Source organism: Hippocampus comes, unplaced genomic scaffold (assembly GCF_001891065.2).
Source record: "Hippocampus comes isolate QL1 unplaced genomic scaffold, H_comes_QL1_v1.1 scaffold71, whole genome shotgun sequence".
In the NCBI taxonomy this organism is placed as follows: Eukaryota; Metazoa; Chordata; class Actinopteri; order Syngnathiformes; family Syngnathidae; genus Hippocampus; species Hippocampus comes.
In genome coordinates, this window is record NW_017805932.1 from 163,903 (window position 1) to 186,325 (window position 22,423).

Here is a 22,423-nt window from a genome sequence, read left to right on the forward strand (position 1 = left end):
AAAAAAAAAGAAGTGGAGTTTTCATTGGATAGTGATGATGTTCATATTAATTTTGTCAAAAAATATTGTTTATTATTTACTTCATGTTTTTATTATTTTTGAAACACATGCAAACATAATATATGTACATATAGTCACAGTTATACATCTACATTTTGAAGGAATTTTTCAAGTTTTCAACTGCACAAAAAGTTAATTATTTGAAATAAGGATCATCATAATTTATTATTGTAATTGTAATTTTTATTCAGATAATCAAAAAGCAACATTTATCTGAAATTTTCCAAATGATTAAGAATGACTTAAAAATTATTTTTTTGAATAACCTACGATGAACTTTTGAATAAATGTTACATTAATGCAAAGAAAACAAAGCCCGCCCCCCCAAAAAATAATCTTTTTTTTTTAATGTCAAAAAAATAAACCACAAAGACATTTTTATTCTCCCTCCTGCATGGAGACATAAGTTTTGTTCAAAAAATATGCATCTGTCATTTAAACAATGTGCAATCACGCGCCTTCCTCATCATGTGAAACAAAGTCTGATTTGGGCAGCAGGTGGCAACAGAGAGCAGCGATGCGGTGGAACAAACTGCAAGAGTGCGGCAGCGTCTGCACACAAGTCACCATCAGCAACCTGCTCACATCTCCATCCGCCGTCCATTTGACTCCCAAAACACTCCGGCCCCGCATGCCAGGGCAAATGCAAACTTGAAACTCGGCTAGCTTGGGACTTTTGTCTTTGGAGTTGATTGCGCTTGGTGGGCACAAGCAATGGCACTTCCTGTCCTTGCCGTGGGCTGCGTTCGCAATGTCAACAGGTTTTAGCGGCAGCTGGCTAGAGCGAACAGCATCGAGCAAATGGACGTATCACATCCGTGGTAGGAAGCTTGATTTCAAGGTTGAAAAAAAGTTCAACTTTGTGGGAACATTTTCGGTGAAGAATTAACTGATGCCAACATGTGCCCTCCTTGATTCTTTGAGAAAGGAATGAAGAATAAGCCACTGAGCATTGATTTGCGGTTTGCGGTTGAGAATAATGACAGTCAGCTCCGGCGCTGCGTTGCCACAGCAACACCCTTGGCATGAAGCTGTGGGTGGCGTGTGTGTTCGGAAAATAGAGCGTTGATTTACTCAAACTGCAGCATTGTGCTCCACAGTCTCCACTTTGTTGCACTTCGCCCTCATTCTAAAAATGGCCTCCTTCATACAGGAGAAATTTGTTTGGCTCCGCTGTTGTTTGTTAGCAAGTCTTGTTGCTGTTCTCTGTGTGCACTTGGTCCGTAGTCTCCTATTGGATTAAATTAGTCTCCTTAACATGTTCGCCTTTTGTTGATGTTGCTCGTGAGGGCGGTAAGCTCAATGCGGTGTGGGTTTTGCAATTTGGAAACTAAAGACACACACGAGTGCCCTCAGTCTCCTTTCGAATAAAAATGATGCAAAATAAATAAATCACAATTCAGAACGAAATGCAGATTTCCCTCGTTTTCATGACTGCCTGTCAGTGAGATTTTCGCAGTTGTACTACTGTAAAGTAGCAAAAACAAGACCGCCCCCAATCTCCCCTTGGATAAAAAAAAAAATGTTTTCTCACCATTGCGAAGGAGTAAGGACAGAGACCCATCCCTTTCTCGTACCAATTGATGCATTCGATGCGGCAAAGCTTTCAGTTTCCTGCTGAACTATTTCGAATAGGGGACAAAGAAGTTTGCCCTTAGTCTCCCCTTGGATGAAAATGCATTTCATTTGATGCATTGAAAGCAGCGCGCTTCTGGCAGTAAACTGCCTCAGTCAGATTCACACATGCTGGCAGCCATCTTGTGCCCTGACCCCATGAAGGCCATTTGGTGGGTGGGGGTGGGACGGAATAGGACAACGCCGGCAAACGCAAACATCGCACATGTCGAACTGGCGGCGGGGAACATCTGTTGCCATGGCAACACCGCCCCGGCAGCAGCTCTGATGATTTCGGCGTGACAAATGGAGCCGTCTTACTGGAAACCAGGAAACAGGATAACTATCATTTAGCCACGCTCGTGTTACACTTCTGGATAAAAGTAACGAACGTGCCCATTAATAAATCAATTCCGCAAGTGGGCGCCTAGACCAGACCCCTTGGGTGATTAATTATTCATCCATGCGATACATTTTGGGAAAACAGTCAGTTTTCTGTCCCTTTATGGACCGTAAAGCACCGCTTAGATGACTTTGGACTTTTACTATTCGTTCATGCTCCAAAATGGTGGACAGAGGAAACATTTGGATTCCCCTAAATGACGGCCAAAGATAGGACAAATTCACTATTTTCACATTCAAAGAGAGGTCAATGGTCAAATGATGGACACACCCCAAGCATGCTGTTCCCCAAGTGACCCTCAGGAGGACGTCAAGCAAAAACGCGTCCAAATTTAGCTCCTTTGCGGCAGGGTGTGTCTCACAAAGGAAATACAAATGCAAAGTACAGTGCGCCATGTTCCTCTTTTTTTTTTTGTCTAGTTTGAACTTGACGATCCAAATTTGGCCACCGTTCGCTCTCACGTGCTGCACTTTTACTTCCGTACGTCAAAGAGCAAAATGAGGACGTGTCAAACTCATCTACACCATCAAACAACGGAGAAGCAAAAAAAAAAAAAAAAAACAGATGTTGAGTCATCCTTGCGACATTCTAATGGATTTGAATGGAGGAGTGGTTTTGAAATCAAGTATTGTCTATATTTAAAATTTGATTGTTTTTAATCAGAAAGCAAAGCGCATACAGCAGGGGATGCGGCAGCAAGATCAACTTGTGCCTGATTTAAGCGGCTTGAAAAAGTCTGTCGTAATCCCCACATGAGTGATTTCCTTGAAAGTGAAGGAGGATAAATCCCGCGATTTGTGCGAGGGATTGCTGCTGCGCGCCGACGCGGAACAAGTGTCGGGCCTGATCAAGAAAACGACATCCAGGGGAATATCGGTGCTGGACGCCCTCAAAAAGGCCCCTGCCAGAAAGGAAAGGAATGAAGCCGCATAATGGGGGGGGGGGACACAATTTCTTGAAATATTACAGTAAAGGTGCTCATTCATCCAGAAAGTATGTTCTCCGCAGACCGCGGGGACAAATTAATGTCAGCATGTCGAACAAGGTTCACGGAGAAAGGCTACATGGAAGCCAGAACAAAATCATTTCGGTAGCAACGTCTAATCGAGGAAAATTACAACGGTGTGGAGCTGGTCGAATATTACACGTAAATATCAATTAAAAAAAAAAAAGTGAAAATTTCTCTGAACAGTTGGCGCTATTAAATGTAACAATGAGAGAGAATTAGGCGACATAGCGAAGAAAAGAAGGAAGAAAACAAAGCATGCAAATCTCGATGACGACAACATCATCATCATCAGACTGGTGCTGTGTCTGCGCATCGTCACACACACAGCGAGGTTGCTTGGGGGTGGGGAGGGGGGGGATGGGAAAGGAGGTCTGGCATCCTCATCCTCATGTGCCGCTTGGCATCCTAATCTGTGGCCGTATTGTGTCGCGTCCCCGTGAATGGGCGTTTGTCCCTCCCCTGGCGGTGAAGGAACGCTGCCTCTCGCGGCCCCCGCCAAGTCCCACTGAGCGCGGGAAAAACTAGAACAGATCACAGCCGTTGGGCTGTTATTTTGGCGTGTGGTGAGCCCCGAAAAACCAGCTTAGGGGAGGCTAATTTTTTTAAAAACATCTTCTGGGGATGTTTGACAAGACCGGAGATGCGGAGTGAATCCATTGCATGGTCTTCTATTAACATCAATAGTGAATGTTGCTCAGTTGGTTCAATCAAGCGGTTATTTACAAAATGTAATCCCGGGAAAATACGGTTCTCCGGTTGCAGCCATGTCATGGAATTAAGGACGTGAGCGTTAAGCACGGGTTTGTAGCCTGTAATAATGTTGCTGGGATTACTCCGCGATACTGCGCGCAATGGTTTTTATAGGCTTAGCGTTTAGCGGCTAGCATAGATTTTGGCAGGGGGGGCCGCTAAAATGGCCGATCATCGCAACAGCAGACATAATAGTTACAAGCCAGGCTTTCAATGGAATGGTTCGTCCTAACTGTGTCGAAAATGTTTCGTGTATATAATTTGTGCATTTTTATTAAGGCTTCGGATGCACATACACAGATCGATTTGTTGATCATTAAGATTAGTCTCCTTTACTGTGAACACGCTTTTATTAGCTGTCGATCAATGGGAGGCTAGCCACATGCGAACAAGTGGAATGAAGCCCAAACACAGGAAGTGAGCCATGTGTTCCCGCTTTAGCGACTCGCCTTCAAAGTCATGTCGCCTCGCTTTGAAATGTGGCACTCTGACCTATTTGTGGACCCCCAATCCGCCAGCACACCCCTCCGCCTGGACCTGCTAATCCCCCGGCGACCCAGAAAGTTCCTTCTAGAGCAGGTGGCAATGTGGGCTGGAGGATGAGCCGCACAACAATGGCGGCAGCGGGGGTTTAGCATCTCTCATTGCATTATTCAGAGCCTCCCGAGAATAGGAACAAGTGGCGAAGTGGCGAAGAACCAGTTTTAGTCAAAACTAGTTAAAAAGTGAAAAGTTTTGGCTAGCTGTTGGTTTGACATGTTGGATTTCTTTCGGTTTTGAACCCAACATGGTTAGAATAAAGGGCACCATGCGCATTGCCCCTATGGTGGCATTTTCACCCTAAAATTTGAGATGGTGCAAGCACATTTTTCATCTCGAACACAGGTGTCAAACTCAAAGCGGGGGCCAGATCCGGCCCGCAACATCATTTTATGTGGCCCGCGCAAGCAAATTAAACATGTCAACTTCCATGATGCGTGCTAAAATCTTGACCAAAATTTAAAATTCTCATATGTAATAAATGAGACATATTGTAAGAACCCCCTCATTAGAGTAACTTCAACAATAGTTGAATAAACCCTTATTATTGACTTCTATTACAGTCAAACCTTGGTTTTTGAACGTCTCTGTTCTCGACCAAATCAGTTTTCGACCAAAAAATTCGAGTTTTTTATGCCTCGGATTACGACCGAAAATTGGTTCTCAACCAAACTGAGCGCACTTGAATGCACCACTTGACTCCTCTCGCCTTCCTTACACGAGGAAGTGACGCTTCCTCGGTTAGACGACGAAGTGACGCTTCCTCGTGTAGCAGTCCATTGTGAACAGACGTGTTCAATAAAGATTTTTATTTTTTTAAAAGAGCGTGGTTTCGGTTTTCGAACAAATTGGTTTTCGAACTGCCTTCTGGAACGGCTTATGGTCGAAAACCGAGGTATGACTGTATTTGGTTTCGGTCATAACGGCCCCCCACGGGAAACAGTAATTAAAATGTGGCCCATGACAAAAAATGAGTTTGACACACCTGATCTAGAATGTCATGTTTTTATGGGAGGCCCACCCCCCAAAAAAAGCCCAAAGATTTCAGAAATCTTTTTCAGGAAAACGTAACCATGCTATTTTCAGCTGTTATTTGATCACATTTTGCATGCTACGACTGGAAGACAACGGCCCTTAACCCTTTCAGGGACAGCGGTCACTACAGTGGACAGATTATCATGTTATCAGGTTACATGTTATTGTTATTGGTGCATGAAAGGGTTAAACCGGACACTGTCATTGTCCTGTCAGCGACGAGGGTTTCGGATTGGATGTGTCGCACAGCAGCGGCGGACACAAATGTGACGTGAGCTTGGTGCAACAAGCACTGCCCTTGTTTGGGCCAGCGCTGCGGCGGGGATGGGCCGGCTGTTTGGGGATTGTCTGCGGCTTACAATCACGGGCGGCATTGCTTCTGTTTGCCGCGCAAATGAAGGGGGTGAACAGCTGGAAACAACTGGCAGCGTCTGTTACCACGCGGCTCAGTGTGTGTGTGTGTGTGTGTGTGTGTGTGTGTGTGTAAGATATTGTGTATGAAGCATGCAAATGGGAGTGAAGCCATGTTGGAATTCCCCCCAGTCACTCTTCCTGCGTTTCGCATACAAAAGCAGTGAAGGAAACGTATACAGTAGTGGGTATTTATTGTCGGGCCACCCGACAGGCAATCGTTTTCTCATTTATTCAAATCAAACGGAACAATGAAGCAGAACCGCCAGTGCCGATGAAACGTAATGAGCGAGGGAAGAAAGAGTCACGGGTCAAAGCAAAGGGGAAGACTTGCTAAATGAAACCTCCGAGTTGGTCATCAACACATGCGGACGATTGTTTCACGCGCACTTCCCGACCATTAATAATCCTTTCATGCACCCTGAAACCTGATTACGCGAAAAGCTGTCCACTGGAGTAACCGCTGTCTCTAAAAGGGTGAAATAAGGCCTAAGCATGATTCTTCAGAAAAATGTCGGTCTCAAAGCTTGTTTCTCTTGGCAACGTGACATTTGATACCATGAGCAGACCCACAAAAAAAAAGTATCATGAAGCCAGGCCTTCAAAGATACAGGAAACGTGCCATTTTGCCTCAAAGCAAGCATGTAAATGGTGATTTCCAGGCATCCCAGACTAGACTGGACGAACTTGCCCCCGGGATTGCTGACCGATGAATACTCATAAAGTTCATTTTGTGTCATTGAACGTGGGCAGCCTGTCGCGGGGAAGTTTGATGACATGGGAGATCAAATGTTTTGGTTGGAAGAGACAATTTTGGGGTCAGGTTGGCCCTTTTCCAAAACCGACTGACGATTGGTAACAAAGTCGATGACATGCCCCAAAATGTAAAACTCTTCCAACTGAACTCCATGAGGTCACAGTTTCAATCCGGATCACATTTGAATGATTTTTTTTTGTTAAGTTTCTTTTGGTCTACCCAATCTTTGCGATTGCAAATTTCCCCAATGTGGGACAAATAAATGTTATCTTATCTTATCTTAATCTTAAAAGGCTTCACAAGAGACAGAGAGGCTTTGCTTCCCTTGAAAATCTCCCAGGAGGCTGGCTTCTTGTGTCATTCCGAGCAGGTGTTTGGACTGAAGTGTTACAAGAGAATGTCTCTTTCTGGATACAAATTACTATTTTAAAAAGAACACAAAGAAATGTTTGTGTCGCTGGTGACACACAGTTGCATTTACACATTTTGGATTTTGGCTCTGGAGATGTTCTCTCTCTCACTCTCTCTTCTCTCGAGGGGGAAATGCCGACTCAGCAGGATGTCTCCCAAAACGCACCAATCGCCTTATTTCCTGTCTGCTGAGATTCCTTCAAGCAACAAGGCGGTCTATTTTTTTATTTTATTTTTTTGTTGATTCAGAACAGTCAACTCGGAACGTCTGCCGTTGTTCTCGAAAGCACGCCGCTATTCGGCAAACGCGTTTGTGAACAAACGCCGATGCGAGATTGAACCGATTGGCCACGAACGTTTCGGGTCGGGATAGAAGTGCAGCTCATTTGCATGGCCGACGTTTATTGTGTCATGTCTCATTTGGAGGACCCTGCCCCATCTTCGCTCTCTGCCCACCGTGCATACCACCGCCCGCATTAGCCGTTTCAGGAAAGACCATTTTTGGACAATCTACTTTTTAACTTCTTCCACAAGTGGTATATTCATAACTTCTGTTTGACATGAAGCATTGTAATGCCAGCCATTATTGTCGAGCCGTTATATTGTCCATCTTACTTCCTTTCATCGCCATCAAACTGGAAAGGGAGCCTTTGAGGTATTGTACCCTTCCTGCCTTTTTTCTACCTCAGAATCTCTTTGATCAGAAGGATTACTTAGATGGGGGCGCTTGTTTTTTTTTTTTGTTGTTTTTTTTAACTCCGTGAGTGCACACGTTGACAGAAGCTATTATACGGCTGAGACAGGGGAGGGTGAAATTAAATCAAATCAAAAGTGGCCATGTTGCGGTCTGGATGAGACGGGTGGGCCTGATTGCAAAATGTGCAGACGGTGGCGATGTTCAAAGGAAGGAAGATAAACGGAGAGTCCGGCGGAGTGCATGAGGACGCAAGAGTACATCGAAAGAGAGTCCAACAAAGAGTCGCTTGTTGAGGAAGGCGAGAGGCCTTTCACTTCCTGGATGCTTGATCCCTGATGTTATTCTTAGATTCTCGGAGCGTGGAAGCTTTGACAGACTGCAAGTTTGTACGGCCTCTACGTCCTTGATTTGACTTTGTTTCGGGAAAGAGAACGTTTGAAAAAAAATGTCTCGCGAATGACAACTTCGAGAGCAAGTGGACATTTTGACATGCTCGCTAACCTACATTTAGGAACGATCTGTTAATCAGTGATTTTTGAGAAATTTTTACAATACAGGGTACAACTGTGACTGTGCTGAGAGTCGAAAATTGTGCTGTCATCAGGTAACAATCTCATGACCTGCCTTAAAAGAACACTGGTTTGGCAGCGCGTGTGGAAATACTCGGCATACCGTCAACGGCCGACATTCCCCAGATGTCTGGGCTTCATCCACGTTTCATCGCACCGTGCTACAGAGCGAGGCGCTCAAAGCCTCCTTTTTTCACTTTCTTTGGCAAGAATTATTACGGTCCGGTATTGTTCGGTCGAGGCGAAAGAGATTGACGGCACTGCTGAGTGCGCGCAAGTGGGTGACGAGGCGGAATGTTCTTTCTGGTGCTGATGCAGCACTTGACATTCGTGCTGCAGAATTGCCGCGGTGCTCTCAAGAGGGGGTAGGAAGGGGTGGTGATGGGGGAGGGGGTTCTGCTGTTTTTAACAGCTTGTGTACTAAGTCTCTGGAGGGCCTTCCAACCTATCAAATGAGAAATTTGGCAAGCAAGTTTCGCTACGAGCCTCTTTCCCAAAGTGTGCCTGCATTTGTGACATCACAGCAAGTTTCGCAGCCCTTGATTGTCAAAACTAAGCCAGGAAAGATCCGCTATTTTCAAGCGTGGGTTGGCATACAGCAACCGCATCGCATGGACGCGCATATCAAATGGTAATCATTAACCGGCACCTCCTGAAATGTTTGTCGGGATTCGTTTCATTTGGCAACCTGCGGATGAAGCGCTGTCTTCACGTGTGAAAACACACTTGGATATTTTATTTTTATTGTAATCATTACTGACCAAACGCATGTGTTTTTGTGAGAGGTTTTGACATTTCTGTTTTCAGTGAACCTTTGTATTTTTGTAGTCATCAGACAATTTTGAGTCGAGAACAAATGCAACTTTTTATAAATTACCATACAGTGAAACTCCTCTAGAACGAAACCTACATGGGCGAAAATCCCCCCTTATGTGAAAAAATCTTCATGCATTAACACAATTCCCATTCTCCTGCCCCCCATACGACGAAAAACCCCCTGTTGTGAAAAATTTCTTGCCGCAAACTCGATTTCGTTGTAGAGGAGTTTCACTGTATTGGCCCGAATATAAGACGGTGTTTTTTTGCATTGAAATAAGACTGAAAAAGTGGGGGTCGTCTTATAATCAGAGCCGTCTTATATTCGGGCCAATACAGTGAAACTCCTCTAGAACGAAACCTCCATGGGCGAAAATACCCCCTTATGTGAAAAAATCTTCATGCATTAACACAATTCCCATTCTCCTGCCCCCCATACGACGAAAAACCCCCTGTTGTGAAAAATTTCTTGCCGCAAACTCGATTTCGTTGTAGAGGAGTTTCACTGTATTGGCCCGAATATAAGACGGTGTTTTTTTGCATTGAAATAAGACTGAAAAAGTGGGGGTCGTCTTATAATCAGAGCCGTCTTATATTCGGGCCAATACAGTGAAACTCCTCTAGAACGAAACCTCCATGGGCGAAAATACCCCCTTATGTGAAAAAATCTTCATGCATTAACACAATTCCCATTCTCCTGCCCCCCATACGACGAAAAACCCCCTGTTGTGAAAAATTTCTTGCCGCAAACTCGATTTCGTTGTAGAGGAGTTTCACTGTATTGGCCCGAATATAAGACGGTGTTTTTTTGCATTGAAATAAGACTGAAAAAGTGGGGGTCGTCTTATAATCAGAGCCGTCTTATATTCGGGCCAATACAGTGAAACTCCTCTAGAACGAAACCTCCATGGGCGAAAATACCCCCTTATGTGAAAAAATCTTCATGCATTAACACAATTCCCATTCTCCTGCCCCCCATACGACGAAAAACCCCCTGTTGTGAAAAATTTCTTGCCGCAAACTCGATTTCGTTGTAGAGGAGTTTCACTGTATTGGCCCGAATATAAGACGGTGTTTTTTTGCATTGAAATAAGACTGAAAAAGTGGGGGTCGTCTTATAATCAGAGCCGTCTTATATTCGGGCCAATACAGTGAAACTCCTCTAGAACGAAACCTCCATGGGCGAAAATACCCCCTTATGTGAAAAAATCTTCATGCATTAACACAATTCCCATTCTCCTGCCCCCCATACGACGAAAAACCCCCTGTTGTGAAAAATTTCTTGCCGCAAACTCGATTTCGTTGTAGAGGAGTTTCACTGTATTGGCCCGAATATAAGACGGTGTTTTTTTGCATTGAAATAAGACTGAAAAAGTGGGGGTCGTCTTATAATCAGAGCCGTCTTATATTCGGGCCAATACAGTGAAACTCCTCTAGAACGAAACCTCCATGGGCGAAAATACCCCCTTATGTGAAAAAATCTTCATGCATTAACACAATTCCCATTCTCCTGCCCCCCATACGACGAAAAACCCCCTGTTGTGAAAAATTTCTTGCCGCAAACTCGATTTCGTTGTAGAGGAGTTTCACTGTATTGGCCCGAATATAAGACGGTGTTTTTTTGCATTGAAATAAGACTGAAAAAGTGGGGGTCGTCTTATAATCAGAGCCGTCTTATATTCGGGCCAATATGGTACAAGGACATTTTTTTTGTGTAAAATTGATTCCCGCCTCATCTTCAATAAACCTAGATTCATTGTTTTTGTGAACGTTTTGGATATTTTTGTCATGAACTAATCGAATATATGAAGACCATGTCGACCAAACAACTTTAATAGAGAAAGTTAGCAGCACATTTTCATTTCTTTGTTGGCCTTTGGGCAATTCATCCTCCAACAAAGCACGAGACAGGAAGCCCCGCTCTGCTCTCGGTGTCGTGGTGACTCGAGCCGCAGTAGAGGGACTCTTGATTTCCCACAAGAGCCTCCCAGAAGCAATCTCTGCTAATCGCATCCGGCACGTTTTCTCACCGCAAACACACAGTGCAAGTATGAAGCTAAGACTCGGTGCTCGGAGGTATTGCGCAGGGCAGGAATGTGGCCAGTGTACAGCAGGACAAACGGGTCTGCTTTTAAGAGCGCTGCGGTGGTAGCAACCAACTTGTTTGATGTGGCTTTTGAGGTGTTAGCTCACCGCGTGTCAACTTGCAGTCAGCGTAGCTAATATTTAATGCGCGAGGTCAGCTGGCTTCCCCTTTACGGCCACGAGCGCTTCCTGATGGGACCGAGGTTTGCTGCGGGTGCGCGAGCTCCTGCAAAATGGGATCCGGGAGCGCTTGCCAAGTGCCCCGCGTCACAAACGACCAATCAATTTTCAGAAGGTCAGCAGCTCCGGCGCTGAATATCAATATATTCTTTTTATGATTACAACCGCCCTCCCGCCTTTTCATTGTCCTCATCAGTCACACTTTGCGTGAAGTTACGTCCTCTCGGTCAGGTCGACGGACCACAATTTCCCAGTTTCACTGCTCTGTGTGCACATGGAATGGGAGGGTCAAAATGGAGCAGTAAATGTGCAACTTTTGGAATGAAAGTAAGGCTGCAGACATTAAATAATTTTAGAATCGATTATTCTAGCAATTATTCACAAATTATTGATGTGGTCGGATTTAAAAAAAAAAAAACGATTTTTCATGATTAAACAGCGATACCCATCCAAAATACACATGTGTGGGGCAGGTATTCTTTTCGTGCACTTGGGGTTGCCTTCCTCATGGTCTACACTGGAGCATCTGTGAGTGACATGGGTGCCCACAGCTAAATGTTTATGGTTGTTTTTTTTTTTTTGTTGTTGTTGTTTTTTGTTTTCTCATTCAAATGCTTTACTGGACTGTCTGCCCACCAATCAACGGACTGCAGTATAACCAACTCCATCCTTCAAGGATTGACCAGCAAAAGTGTGCATCAGCTATTAGGACCAGGTGGAAAATTATTGATCAATAAAACAATTGCTGAGGGTTTTTATTTTAGTCGTCTTTCTCTTTCTGAATGTGTTAAACGATAAATACAGATAACTATCAATGATGTTTAAGAGCTGGGTGGCGGAACAAACCTGGAACAACATGTTGGGCTTGCTAGCATTTAACGTTAACTTGTATTGTCAAGGCTGCACAGTGCCAATACAAGACAACATCGGTTTTTGTGATAAACCGGTTCCGAGGGAAGCCCATACCTCCGACAGGTGCCAACTTGGGTCTCCTTCAGATTGGTATTCTTTTATGCGTAAATAAATCTGCCTGGAGCTTCCCTTAAAATGTGTGTCAGTGTCTGTGTGTGTGTGTGTGTGTGTGTGTGTGCGCGTGTGTGTGTGTGTGTGTGTGTGTGTGTGTGTGTGTGTGTGTGTGTGTGTGTGTGTGTGTGTGTGTGGTCGGCTCAAAGACGTTTTGACAAGAAAGAGAAGATCCAGAGGCAGATTATCCTCACACTTTCACCAACAGAATGGTATCAGGAAGTACGAAACAGCAGTTCAAAGGGGGCCTAAAGTTTCTTCAAAATTTGTAAAAGAAGATGCCGGATTTCTCTGCCTTTCCTTTCACGCCAATCTTGTGAAATTCCAATGACACTACCTCACAAGCCAGGAAATTTGCAAATCATCTCACTGAAATGAATGGAAATGCCCTTTATCTGTTCAAAAAACATTTTTGTAAACTAGCATAAAAATAAATAAAATAGCACCAAAAAAAAGAAAACACTGCAGTAATAGTTGCACGTAACAAATGAAAGACTTTTTGCCAGATTTTTTGCTTCAACTGAAGAACATTGTGCCGCTCCTGCTGTTTGATGCCTCTTTCTTGAAGTATAGTTCACAATCAACCTAATTGCGGCTACTTTAGAGTTGAGTTGAGTCTACCGCCACCACACAGCGCTTGTACCTGACATTTTTGCTCCCAAATCAAAGCATTAAAAAAAATTATTACGATCCCAACATGTATCTCCAAAACCTCGTATGTTGAGTCACTTGTATCTTAAGGCATCACTGTTGTCCCTGCTAACATCCCTGCTCCATCAAAAGCCAGGAATTTTGCATTACGACTTTGTATTCTGCACCTTCAGACAGAACACGACCCCAACAAAAAGTCTATTTTGAGTGACTGTGTGAAAGGGGCTTGCGGGAAAACTTTAAATAATTAGCTGCACCTCCGACCGCGTTGAATAATTGATGGAAGTCGTAATAAAAGCGCAGACACCCACTACAATTAAGTGAACAACCTTGGAAAGCCACAGATTGAGGAAACACAGGCACACGGTGTAGATTTGCCAAACCAAAATCTTCCTTCTTGAGAACATTCTTGGAAACCTTTGCTCCCGTCTAACATGCAACAGCTGCAGTAATAACTAATCATCGACTTCCATCCCCGGCATGCTCGGGATTCCCACAAGCTGCCGTCTTGCAACATCCCCTGGTGCGCTGCTGTTCCCAAAACGCGGACCTTCTTTTGTACCTATCGTGCACTGTTTGACGAGCACAAGGACACTTGGTTACAAAAGTGCGACAAAGTGCAAATTGTGTGGGCTTGAGGCGATTTTTTTTTTTTTTAATGGGGCTGCTGCAGCGAAAATGTGCTGCCAAGAGGGGGGGAAGGGGTGGGGGGTGTCCGCATGGATTGGAATGACGTGGGGAGGAATTGAGGGTCTTATTTAGAGGGGGAAAATACCCTATTTGAAAGTGCATTCGAAACAATAGCCAAACACACGGCACACTCGCCAGCCCCCTACACTTTGTGGCAGCATCCGTGACACATGTCCGAGTTATCAAAGAGTAAAAGGCGAGGCTTTGTACTGACACTCTTGCAGTTATACCTAATAAAGTGTCCAGTGTGAGTGACAGGTTCCCCACCCACAACCCTGGTCAAAATGTAAACACACGCGCGGTGGGGGCGATTGAAGATGCGTTCAATGTCACTGTAATTGACAGCGCGTTTTGCATTCGTAATGAGGAAATGGCAACAAGTCACCGCTAAAGGCTCGGCACTTTCACTATAACTCGCTTAAACATTACTACGCACACATTGGCATGCGACTAAGGGAATAAAATAAAACACGAAGCGGTTGTTACCTCGCGAGGGTCTTCTACCAAGAAGCTTCCCGCCGTTGGAATGCGTCGTATCGCTCCGTTAAACGTTCCCCCGTTGTCGTGGTGTCGCGTCCCGGCGTAAGATGGAGGTGTTGTCGTAATGGGGATGCTGGCTGTGTCTCTGGCTGTCTTCAAAGTGCGTACATTTCACCAGAGGAAGTGAAAAGCAAAGCGCGCCGGTATCGTTGCCGATGCTTTGGCCGAGTGAGCCCTACCGTTGCCCCGCCAGCAGCGCGCTGCCTCAGCCGGGAGCCAAGCGGCCAATCAGGGAGGGCATTGCTACCCCAAGGGCTTGTGGGTAATGGAGTCTTGCTACAAAAAGGGGGGGAAACAAATTTACTTTTTATTACATATTACAATTCATCAAGCAATGATTTAATCACATGGACGAGAAATGATAAGTGTACACGTAAAACTGGATATTTAAATATCAAAATAATTCGATTTAATTTTGTGATAAATAACCAATTGTTTAACAAAACCAAAAAATGTTCAAGTACATGAAAAAAGGTATACTAAAAATCAAATTATAACTGCTCTTCTTAAGTGGTCATATTCATACTTTTACCCAACTATAAATAATCAACCTTTACAAATATTTATTAAAGCAATTAAAACATGTTAAATATGTAATATGTGTAAAATGTGTATTGATTTTAATAGAGAAATTAATTTTATTGAATTACTTCTATTTCATCGTATTCAATTAACCGATTATAAAAGAGAGTTAAATTTGTTCCATTTATGTATGTATTTATTTATTCTTATTTCATTGTATTATTCATCCATTCATCCATTCTAATCTGCATATCCTCGTGAGGATCGTAGACGTGCTGTTTTCGGGCAGTAGGCAGGGCACACCCCGAACTGGTTGCCAGTCAATCGCAGTTCATTGTATTATTTACAGTAAACCAACTAATCAATTTTAAATCCGATCAAGTAAGATAAATAAATGGATTCCAGTTCGGTGCGGCCATGGAAGCCGACTTCTGGACGGCTTTGAAGAAATTCTGGTCCACCGTCCGATGTCTCAGAACATTAACACCATTGTTTTAAAACATTTCTGATACCTCGCCCTGGCTCAGTATCAAATTTAGAATAGGATCGTTGGAGATAGGCACTCAGAAATGAATCACAAGAGACAAATCTGCTACTAACAAATTGCACGTTTATTAGCCCCACAGAATATGTCACACAAGCAAATATCAGAATCACAAGAGACAAATCTGCTACTAACAAATTGCACGTTTATTAGCCCCACAGAATATGTCACACAATCATTCAACAGCAAGCGTGGTATTAAGCTACAAAGAAACGAATCAACTCTTACCGTGCGCCAATAGGGTGGAGAGCCAACACCCTTGGTAGAGCGAGCTTCAATACCAGCTGGGCGTCCGTACACAACCCTCAGCAGACTCTAGCAAGGGGATGGCAAAGTCTCCTCTTATCCTTCTCTGAGCGTGTGCGAAAGAAGGGGTGAGTGGCCAACTCAGCCCTTCTGGCGCCACACTTGTTTCGTTATCAACTGGCATTTCACAAACTATTATGCTGAACAACTCTTTCTCACGCAATTCTGTTATGTTGTCATGAGACCGGTCCTGGGAAACAGGAGCCATCTGGCCCTACCTATGAGAAATGAAGTCCGATGGCTCCTGAGAAACGGGAACTCGTTGAAAACAACACGTTATACAACATCTGCCTCGGCGTGTTATCGAATCAACATGTTATAAAACGGAGTATTTTGTAGGGAAAACATCATATTAAAATCTTATGATATCAACCATCTAGAGTGGGAATGGGGCAATGCTGACCTCGACTCGGGACATTGTGAGTCAGTGGGCAGAATATTTCGAAGACCTCAAATCCACCAACACACCTTCTTTTGAGGAAAGGAGAGTCTGAGAACTCTGAGGTGGGCTCTCCTATCTCTGGGGTTAAAGTACCGAGGGGGTTAAAAAGCTCCTCAGCGGCAGGGGTGGGATCTTACTCCAAGTGGAGGCGTTTAAATATCTTGGCGTCTTGTTCACGAGTGAAGGCAGGATAGAGCGGGAGATCGACAGGTTTTAAACACACTTCCTACTCTGCCTGTGAATGGAATTGCATACTTGCCGAACAACGCATTCTATTCCCATTGTAACGGAAACAATCCTCCATCCACCAACGGAATGTCCGCATTTTGAGCATATGTCTTGAAAGAAATGGCGGGGGGCTTCCTGCAGTTAAGTCCATTTTGCGGTCTGGCGACGAACGGAGAAGTCAGAACAAGTTTTTATTTGCTTCTCCACACAGTTTTTTTCAAGAGCGCATAAAGAACCAACCGTGTAACGTGTCGTTATCTTGCCTCCGGCCTCCTTCCTGAAACACAAATGTAACCGCCGCCTGTGACAGTTGGACAGTGGAGCCAAATGCCGGCTAAATTTAGATGGAGACTCCAGCATTTCCTTGACACACACACACACACACACACACACACACACACACACACACACACACACACACACACACACACACACACACAAAGTACTGTCGATGCTTATTTGAGTCATTTTTAGGGCTCCTACTGTAAGAAAGCGGCGACAGTGTGGCACAATAAATCCTCAAGTGAGGGCGGGATGACCTGAAAGAATGGACTGGCTATTTTTGGCATGCAGCACTTCACCCATCAGGGACTCTGCCACAACACAAGTATTATCTTTGCAACATACAGTATATTGTCTGCACGAATGAGACCACCCCACCCAAAACCCCGTCAGACGCGTGGAAGAACATTTTTGAAATCCGGCGTGTGTGTTCATCATGACAGAATGCATACAAACCAACATAGAACCTGCGCATGGGTTTACTCTTGTGTTTTCAATTTTTAATTGAATAATAATTATTGAACAAACTACATTGCATGTTCTCCCCATGCCTGCGTGGGGTTTCTGCAAGTAGCAATACTTGCAGAAACCCCAGGTTTCCTCCCACATTCCAAAAACATGCATGGCGGGTTGATGGAACACTCTAAATTGTCCCAAGGTGTGATTATGAGTGTGAATGGTTGTTCAGCTATCTGTGCCCTGCGAATGGCTGGCATCCAGTTCACAGTGTACCCCACCTACTGCCCAAAGACAGCTGGGATAGGCTCCAGCACGCCCGTGTCCCTAGTGAGGATAAGCAGATTAGAAAATGGATGGATGGATGGATAGATGGATGGATGGATGGACAAATTATGTAAGACATCCCAACTGCAAAAGGAATATACCTTGATTTGAATTTAATATTTAAAATACATAAAGCAAGAAATGATTCATGATTAAACAAATTAATAGAACTCTTGTAAATACATTTTAATGAACCAATTTGAGGAAAAGCTCGATATGATGCAACAATCATTGTACAAAAGCCATCACTTCTACTTTACAAACCCTGTTAAAATATTTCCCCCAAAGTATACGATAGTTATTAATAAAATTAAGAGTAAAACAAATTTTAATTGTTGATTTTTTTTTATCCATTTGGCGTGCGCCGTTTTACGCTATCATTGTATGTGGTGTATTTTTATGAAGCCACATTATTAAACTACACAGGTCGTCTGGCGCCCTCCAGTGGCCACTGACGAATATCGCGCTGTTCGTCCCGGCGTGTCAGCTGGAAAAAAACATGGCGGCCCCCGGTAAAGCGTCCGTGGTGCTGAAGGCGGTGAAGAAAATCGCCGTCCACTTTTGCCCCTTCGAGGCTAACGTGCGCTCGACGAGGTAAAGACGCCCGTGGATGGATTTTGGGCCCTCGCGCCGTGCCTAATAACCGCAAATGACAACACGAAAAAACTTTCTCCGCGGATTGCCGGGTTAGCATGTTGCCAATTAGCCTTCTCTTTACACGAAAGTCAATCGTGTCTGTCACTTTTTTATGTGTAATATGCATATAAAATGGTGGTACTGTACGGTTTAACCTCTTAGCCGTGTTATCCGGTTGAATAAGCGCTAATTATTGCATGTCGTTAAGTTTTGACCAATCCTACTGATACATTAATAAAAGTCAGTTTGCTTAAATGTCTCAGTGTCGTTACGGACTGTGGTACAGTATACGGACTGTGTCTTGGTCGATCTCCTGCAGGGAATTTCTGGTCATGGTGGGCTCGGAGAGGGCCAGATCGACCAATTTAAACTGCGAGGTCATATCCATGGTGAAACACGACAAGTCGGAACCTGTTGTGGATGTCACTTATGGTAAGTGTGTGTAAATCATTTGCTCTGACAAATAAGTGACAGCTGTCTGTAACCTGAGCGGAATTAGCTGCAAAGGTGCAAATGCTAACATGTTGGAACAGCGAACCCTCCTGACACAGAAAGTGAAAATCGAATTGGCCATCAAGATGGGAGCAAAGCACAACCTTTGTCAAAGTGAAACTCACTTTGACATAGTATGTTAGGTCCACGATGCCACAAGATGGCGCCAAAGCGACACTTATGTATCATGGGGGATGCTTCATGAAATAGATTGCTTGACACACTAGGAACCCCACCCTAAAGTCATAGATTTTTTTTTTTTTGAGAAAACATTCTGGTTAAAAAAATGGCAAAACGAATAACATCAAAATGAGTAGTAGTAGTATTATGTGATAATAGTTCGCGATGTATTCATACATTAAAATATAAGCCACATGTTAAACCTGAACAAAAAGCTAATTTCTCCAAGTGCTTTCATAATGACCAACATTGAAATCCTCTAGTATTAAAAAAAAAATGAACTGATTGTAAGTTGAGGAATCATAAAAATGCCTTCCTTTGAGATTGAGACGATAGATTAAAAAAAAAATCACGAACATGTTATTTTTATTGATATGGTGACAGTATGTTAAAAACGACTTGGGGCCACTATGCTCTTAGGCTAATGATTTCATATTATTGTACGCCAGTGAAACATCGAGCACAGTTTGAAAATGAAAACTTACATAAAGTAAAATAGAAAAAGTACTTCAATTATACTGTTATGAGAAAACAAAAAGAACTTTTTTTGGAAAGTTTTTAAAAAATCAAAAGTTAAATATAACTGAACTGAACTGTAACCATACATCAATTTGTATATTCCTCTTTTTTTTTGTGGCATTGGTTGATGAGACATTTTAGATTATATTTCATGTTTTCGGATTGTTTATTTTAGGTTTGATTTAGTTGATGGTTTCTTCACTTTGACAATAAACCCAGTTATTTCGAGGCCCATTATTTCTGATGGGAAACATTCGTTTTGGAAGTCCAACAACCGACTTGTGTTGAACTAAGGTTCCACTCCTCTGCCTTGCAATTCATCATTTTGCGAGTGAAAACACATGCATCTATGCCATAGGTCAAGAGCAGCTCGCCGTCCTATTGTGTGTGCACTGCTTGACGTTTACTCACACTTAACTTTGTCCGGCCATTGTGTCATTGTCCTGACGAGCTCCTCCTGCTTTGTTTTCCTCCTCAGTGGACGGCGAGAGGCTGCTGATGAAGGGCGCCAACCTGACAAGCAAAGAGATGCTCAGCGCCTTCCAGGCCCGATGTACAGCCAAGGACCCGCAGGCCAAGGCTGCAGCCAAATAGCAATCCACATGCTCTTGTCTACATAACTGGTTATTTATAATAAAATATGTCTCATTGGATGTTGAGCAGATTATTTGGTTTTGCTTTGTTTGTCCCCCTCCCCGAAAAGTCGATCCAAAGGAGGTCATGTTGCATCATGCTTGATTTTCCCAACATTTAGGGAGGACATTTTGCAAGCAGTGACCCTTAATACACAAGTGTTTTTTTGTGTGTTTCGAACCACTGAAAACTATTTTGAGGCTATATTTCCCAGCCCTTCATCAAAGTACATATTTAAAACAAACCAGTCATAATACTCATCTGCAACAAAATAGGAATTTAAGTTAACATGACAGGTGAGTCAAAGATGCTAGTTAAAAACGAACAAGTGCCCGAGTTTGATACTTTGCAGGTTGTGATAGTTAGTCAACATGTTCTGAGCAGGGCGGCACGGTGGACAACTGGTTAGCATGTCTGTCTCACAGTGCAGAGGTGTAGGGTTCGTGTCTGGCTCCGGTCTTCCTGTGTGGAGTTCTACCTGTGCCTGTGTGGGTTTTCTCCGAGTGCTCTGGTTTCCTTCCACATTCCAAATACATGAATACATGCATGGCAGGTTGATGGAACAGTCAAAATTGTCTCTAGGTGTAATTGGGAACGCTACTGGTTGTTCGTCTGAGTGTGCCCTGCAATTGGCTGGCAACCAGTTCAGGGTGTTTCCCCGCCAATTGCCAAAAGACAGCTGGCGTAGGCAGCGACTGCAGGAAGACAGCTGCGATCGGCTTCAGCACACCTGTGAGGAGAAGCGGATTAGAAGATGGATGGATGTTCTGAGCAATTAATGTTGTGCCTCAACCCCCCAAAAAATAAAATACTTTATGTGTAATTATCATTATAAAACAGCATGTTAAAAATGACAAGAAAATGTTACTCATTTTAAAAAGTCTATCAATTAACTTCACGTGAAGTCATAGTACAGAGTTCCGAACGACCGTCATTGAACACCCCTATTGTTCATTTATGTGAGAACAGTCAATATTTTAGTTTGTTTTAGCAGAAATTGTGTGATTTTATTCACAATAATATTGAAAAGGGTGTCATCACTGCCTGCAAAAATGTATTATTTGTTTTGTTTAAGATTGCATGAAAAAAAAATAATGCGTATTATCTGATAAACTTTTTGGTACGAATGTCAAAATATATTCATTGTTGTAAATTCCATGGGAGAAATCCATCCTTGACTGACTTTTATTAATAATTGAGACAATACAGTGCATTTTCTCTAAAAATAGAAATCTGCAGTAATTTCAATGTGTTCATATAATCTTTTATGCCCCATATTGAAGCACAATATTTTTCTCTCTTTGCCCTTGTAACTTTTTTCTCCTTTATATTCATATCTTCTGTATGTCTTGATCGTTGTCTTGACTGATCTGTTTTTTTTTTTTTTTTTTTTTTTAATATTTTATTACTACAATTGTTGTATCTTTTGCACTTTGGAATGTTATAGCTATATCTATATATGGTCAAAATACACGTTTCTGACATTATACTTTTGTAAAATATGTCGAAAGTGATACTTACCGCAAATTCCTCATAAAGTTGAATCTACTGCCATTACTTTGCCATCTAGCAATGTTAGCCAAAGATGCTAGTAGCAACCCGGTGAAGCCGGGGGGCGGGCTTTCTCTCCCGTCTCATTGCTATGACGTCTCGTTCTCTGATTGGACCTTCGTCCTTCATAAATACTGGGAGCGTTTACGATACTGTCAGATTTGGGAGTTTACACACAAATTTGGAATATCACCAGAAAACCAAAACAAACACTTGCAACAATGGTTGAGAAGTTTGTCGGGACGTGGAAGATGATTTCCAGCGAGAACTTTGATGACTATATGAAAGCAATTGGTAAGATATTATTTTTTACTATTATTGGAATAATCTTTATTGGCCAAGTATATAAAACACACAAGGTAGTATGAGCCAGACTATTATTATTATTATTATTATTATTATTATTATTCATTTTTTATTTCGAACTTTGTTAACCTGCAACTAGGAATAGTTCACGAAATCCCCTCTGCAATATTGATTTTATGTCCACGTACCTGCGCTTTTCTCCTCACAAATGGGACGTCGTTGACTTGCTGTGCGCTTGTGCTGGTGCGCAGGCGTCGGTTTCGCCATCCGGCAGGTGGGCAACCGCACCAAGCCCAACTTGATCGTCACGGTGGACGAGCAGGGCACCGTGAGCATGAAGACCCAGAGCACGTTCAAGACTTCCGAGATCAAATTCAAGCTCAACGAACCCTTCGAGGAGACCACCGCCGACGACAGGAAGACGCGGGTTCGAACCCCACACTTGCTTTGTCTCGTTCTTCTCGAGTGGGTGCATGCATGCGTGCATACGTGCGTCCACTAAGCCGGAGGGCTGGTCTCTCTTTCTGTGTGTGTGCGTGTTTAGACCGTCATCAGCTTGGAAAATGGCAAACTTGTGCAGAAGCAGAGCTGGGACGGCAAAGAGACGAGCATCGAGAGAGAAGTGACCGATGGCAAATTAATAGCGGTAAGCAATTCAACCAGCACATTGAAGTCTTTGATTTATCGTGTGCTTCGGGAAGAAAAAAATTTTTTTTCTTTTAATCCTGTGTCTTAAAAAATATCGGAATACTGAAAAT

General features: G+C 43.3%; 3 protein-coding genes across 4 annotated transcripts in view; 2 read left to right on the forward strand and 1 right to left on the reverse strand.

The window, feature by feature from the left end:
* The window catches only part of pag1 (phosphoprotein membrane anchor with glycosphingolipid microdomains 1), a 29,766-nt gene extending 10,084 nt beyond the window's left edge, over positions 1–19,682 (reverse strand). Inside the window, exons 1-2 of one of the 2 annotated variants that reach the window (XM_019890242.1) lie at positions 19,587–19,682; positions 14,188–14,517 (exon numbers count right to left, since the gene is read on the reverse strand). The gene's annotated coding sequence lies outside the window, so the exon portion shown is untranslated. Of the gene's footprint in view, positions 1–14,187; positions 14,518–18,279; positions 18,356–19,586 lie in introns of those variants that run through there. The other variant, XM_019890244.1, reaches the window with a different exon arrangement.
* On the forward strand, positions 17,804–19,837 carry mrpl53 (mitochondrial ribosomal protein L53). Its single transcript, XM_019890253.1, has 3 exons — positions 17,804–17,942; positions 18,304–18,416; positions 19,654–19,837. The coding sequence occupies exons 1-3, from the start codon at positions 17,848–17,850 to the stop codon at positions 19,767–19,769; spliced, it is 324 nt and encodes a 107-aa protein (XP_019745812.1). The 5' UTR covers positions 17,804–17,847; the 3' UTR covers positions 19,770–19,837.
* Positions 19,838–21,497: 1,660 nt separating this feature from the next.
* The window catches only part of fabp4a (fatty acid binding protein 4a), a 4,323-nt gene continuing 3,397 nt past the window's right edge, over positions 21,498–22,423 (forward strand). The window contains exons 1-3 of the mRNA XM_019890250.1: positions 21,498–21,653; positions 21,917–22,092; positions 22,210–22,311. Of these exons, the coding sequence (XP_019745809.1) occupies positions 21,581–21,653; positions 21,917–22,092; positions 22,210–22,311 (351 nt within the window). The 5' untranslated portion in view covers positions 21,498–21,580. The remainder of the gene's footprint in view (positions 21,654–21,916; positions 22,093–22,209; positions 22,312–22,423) is intronic.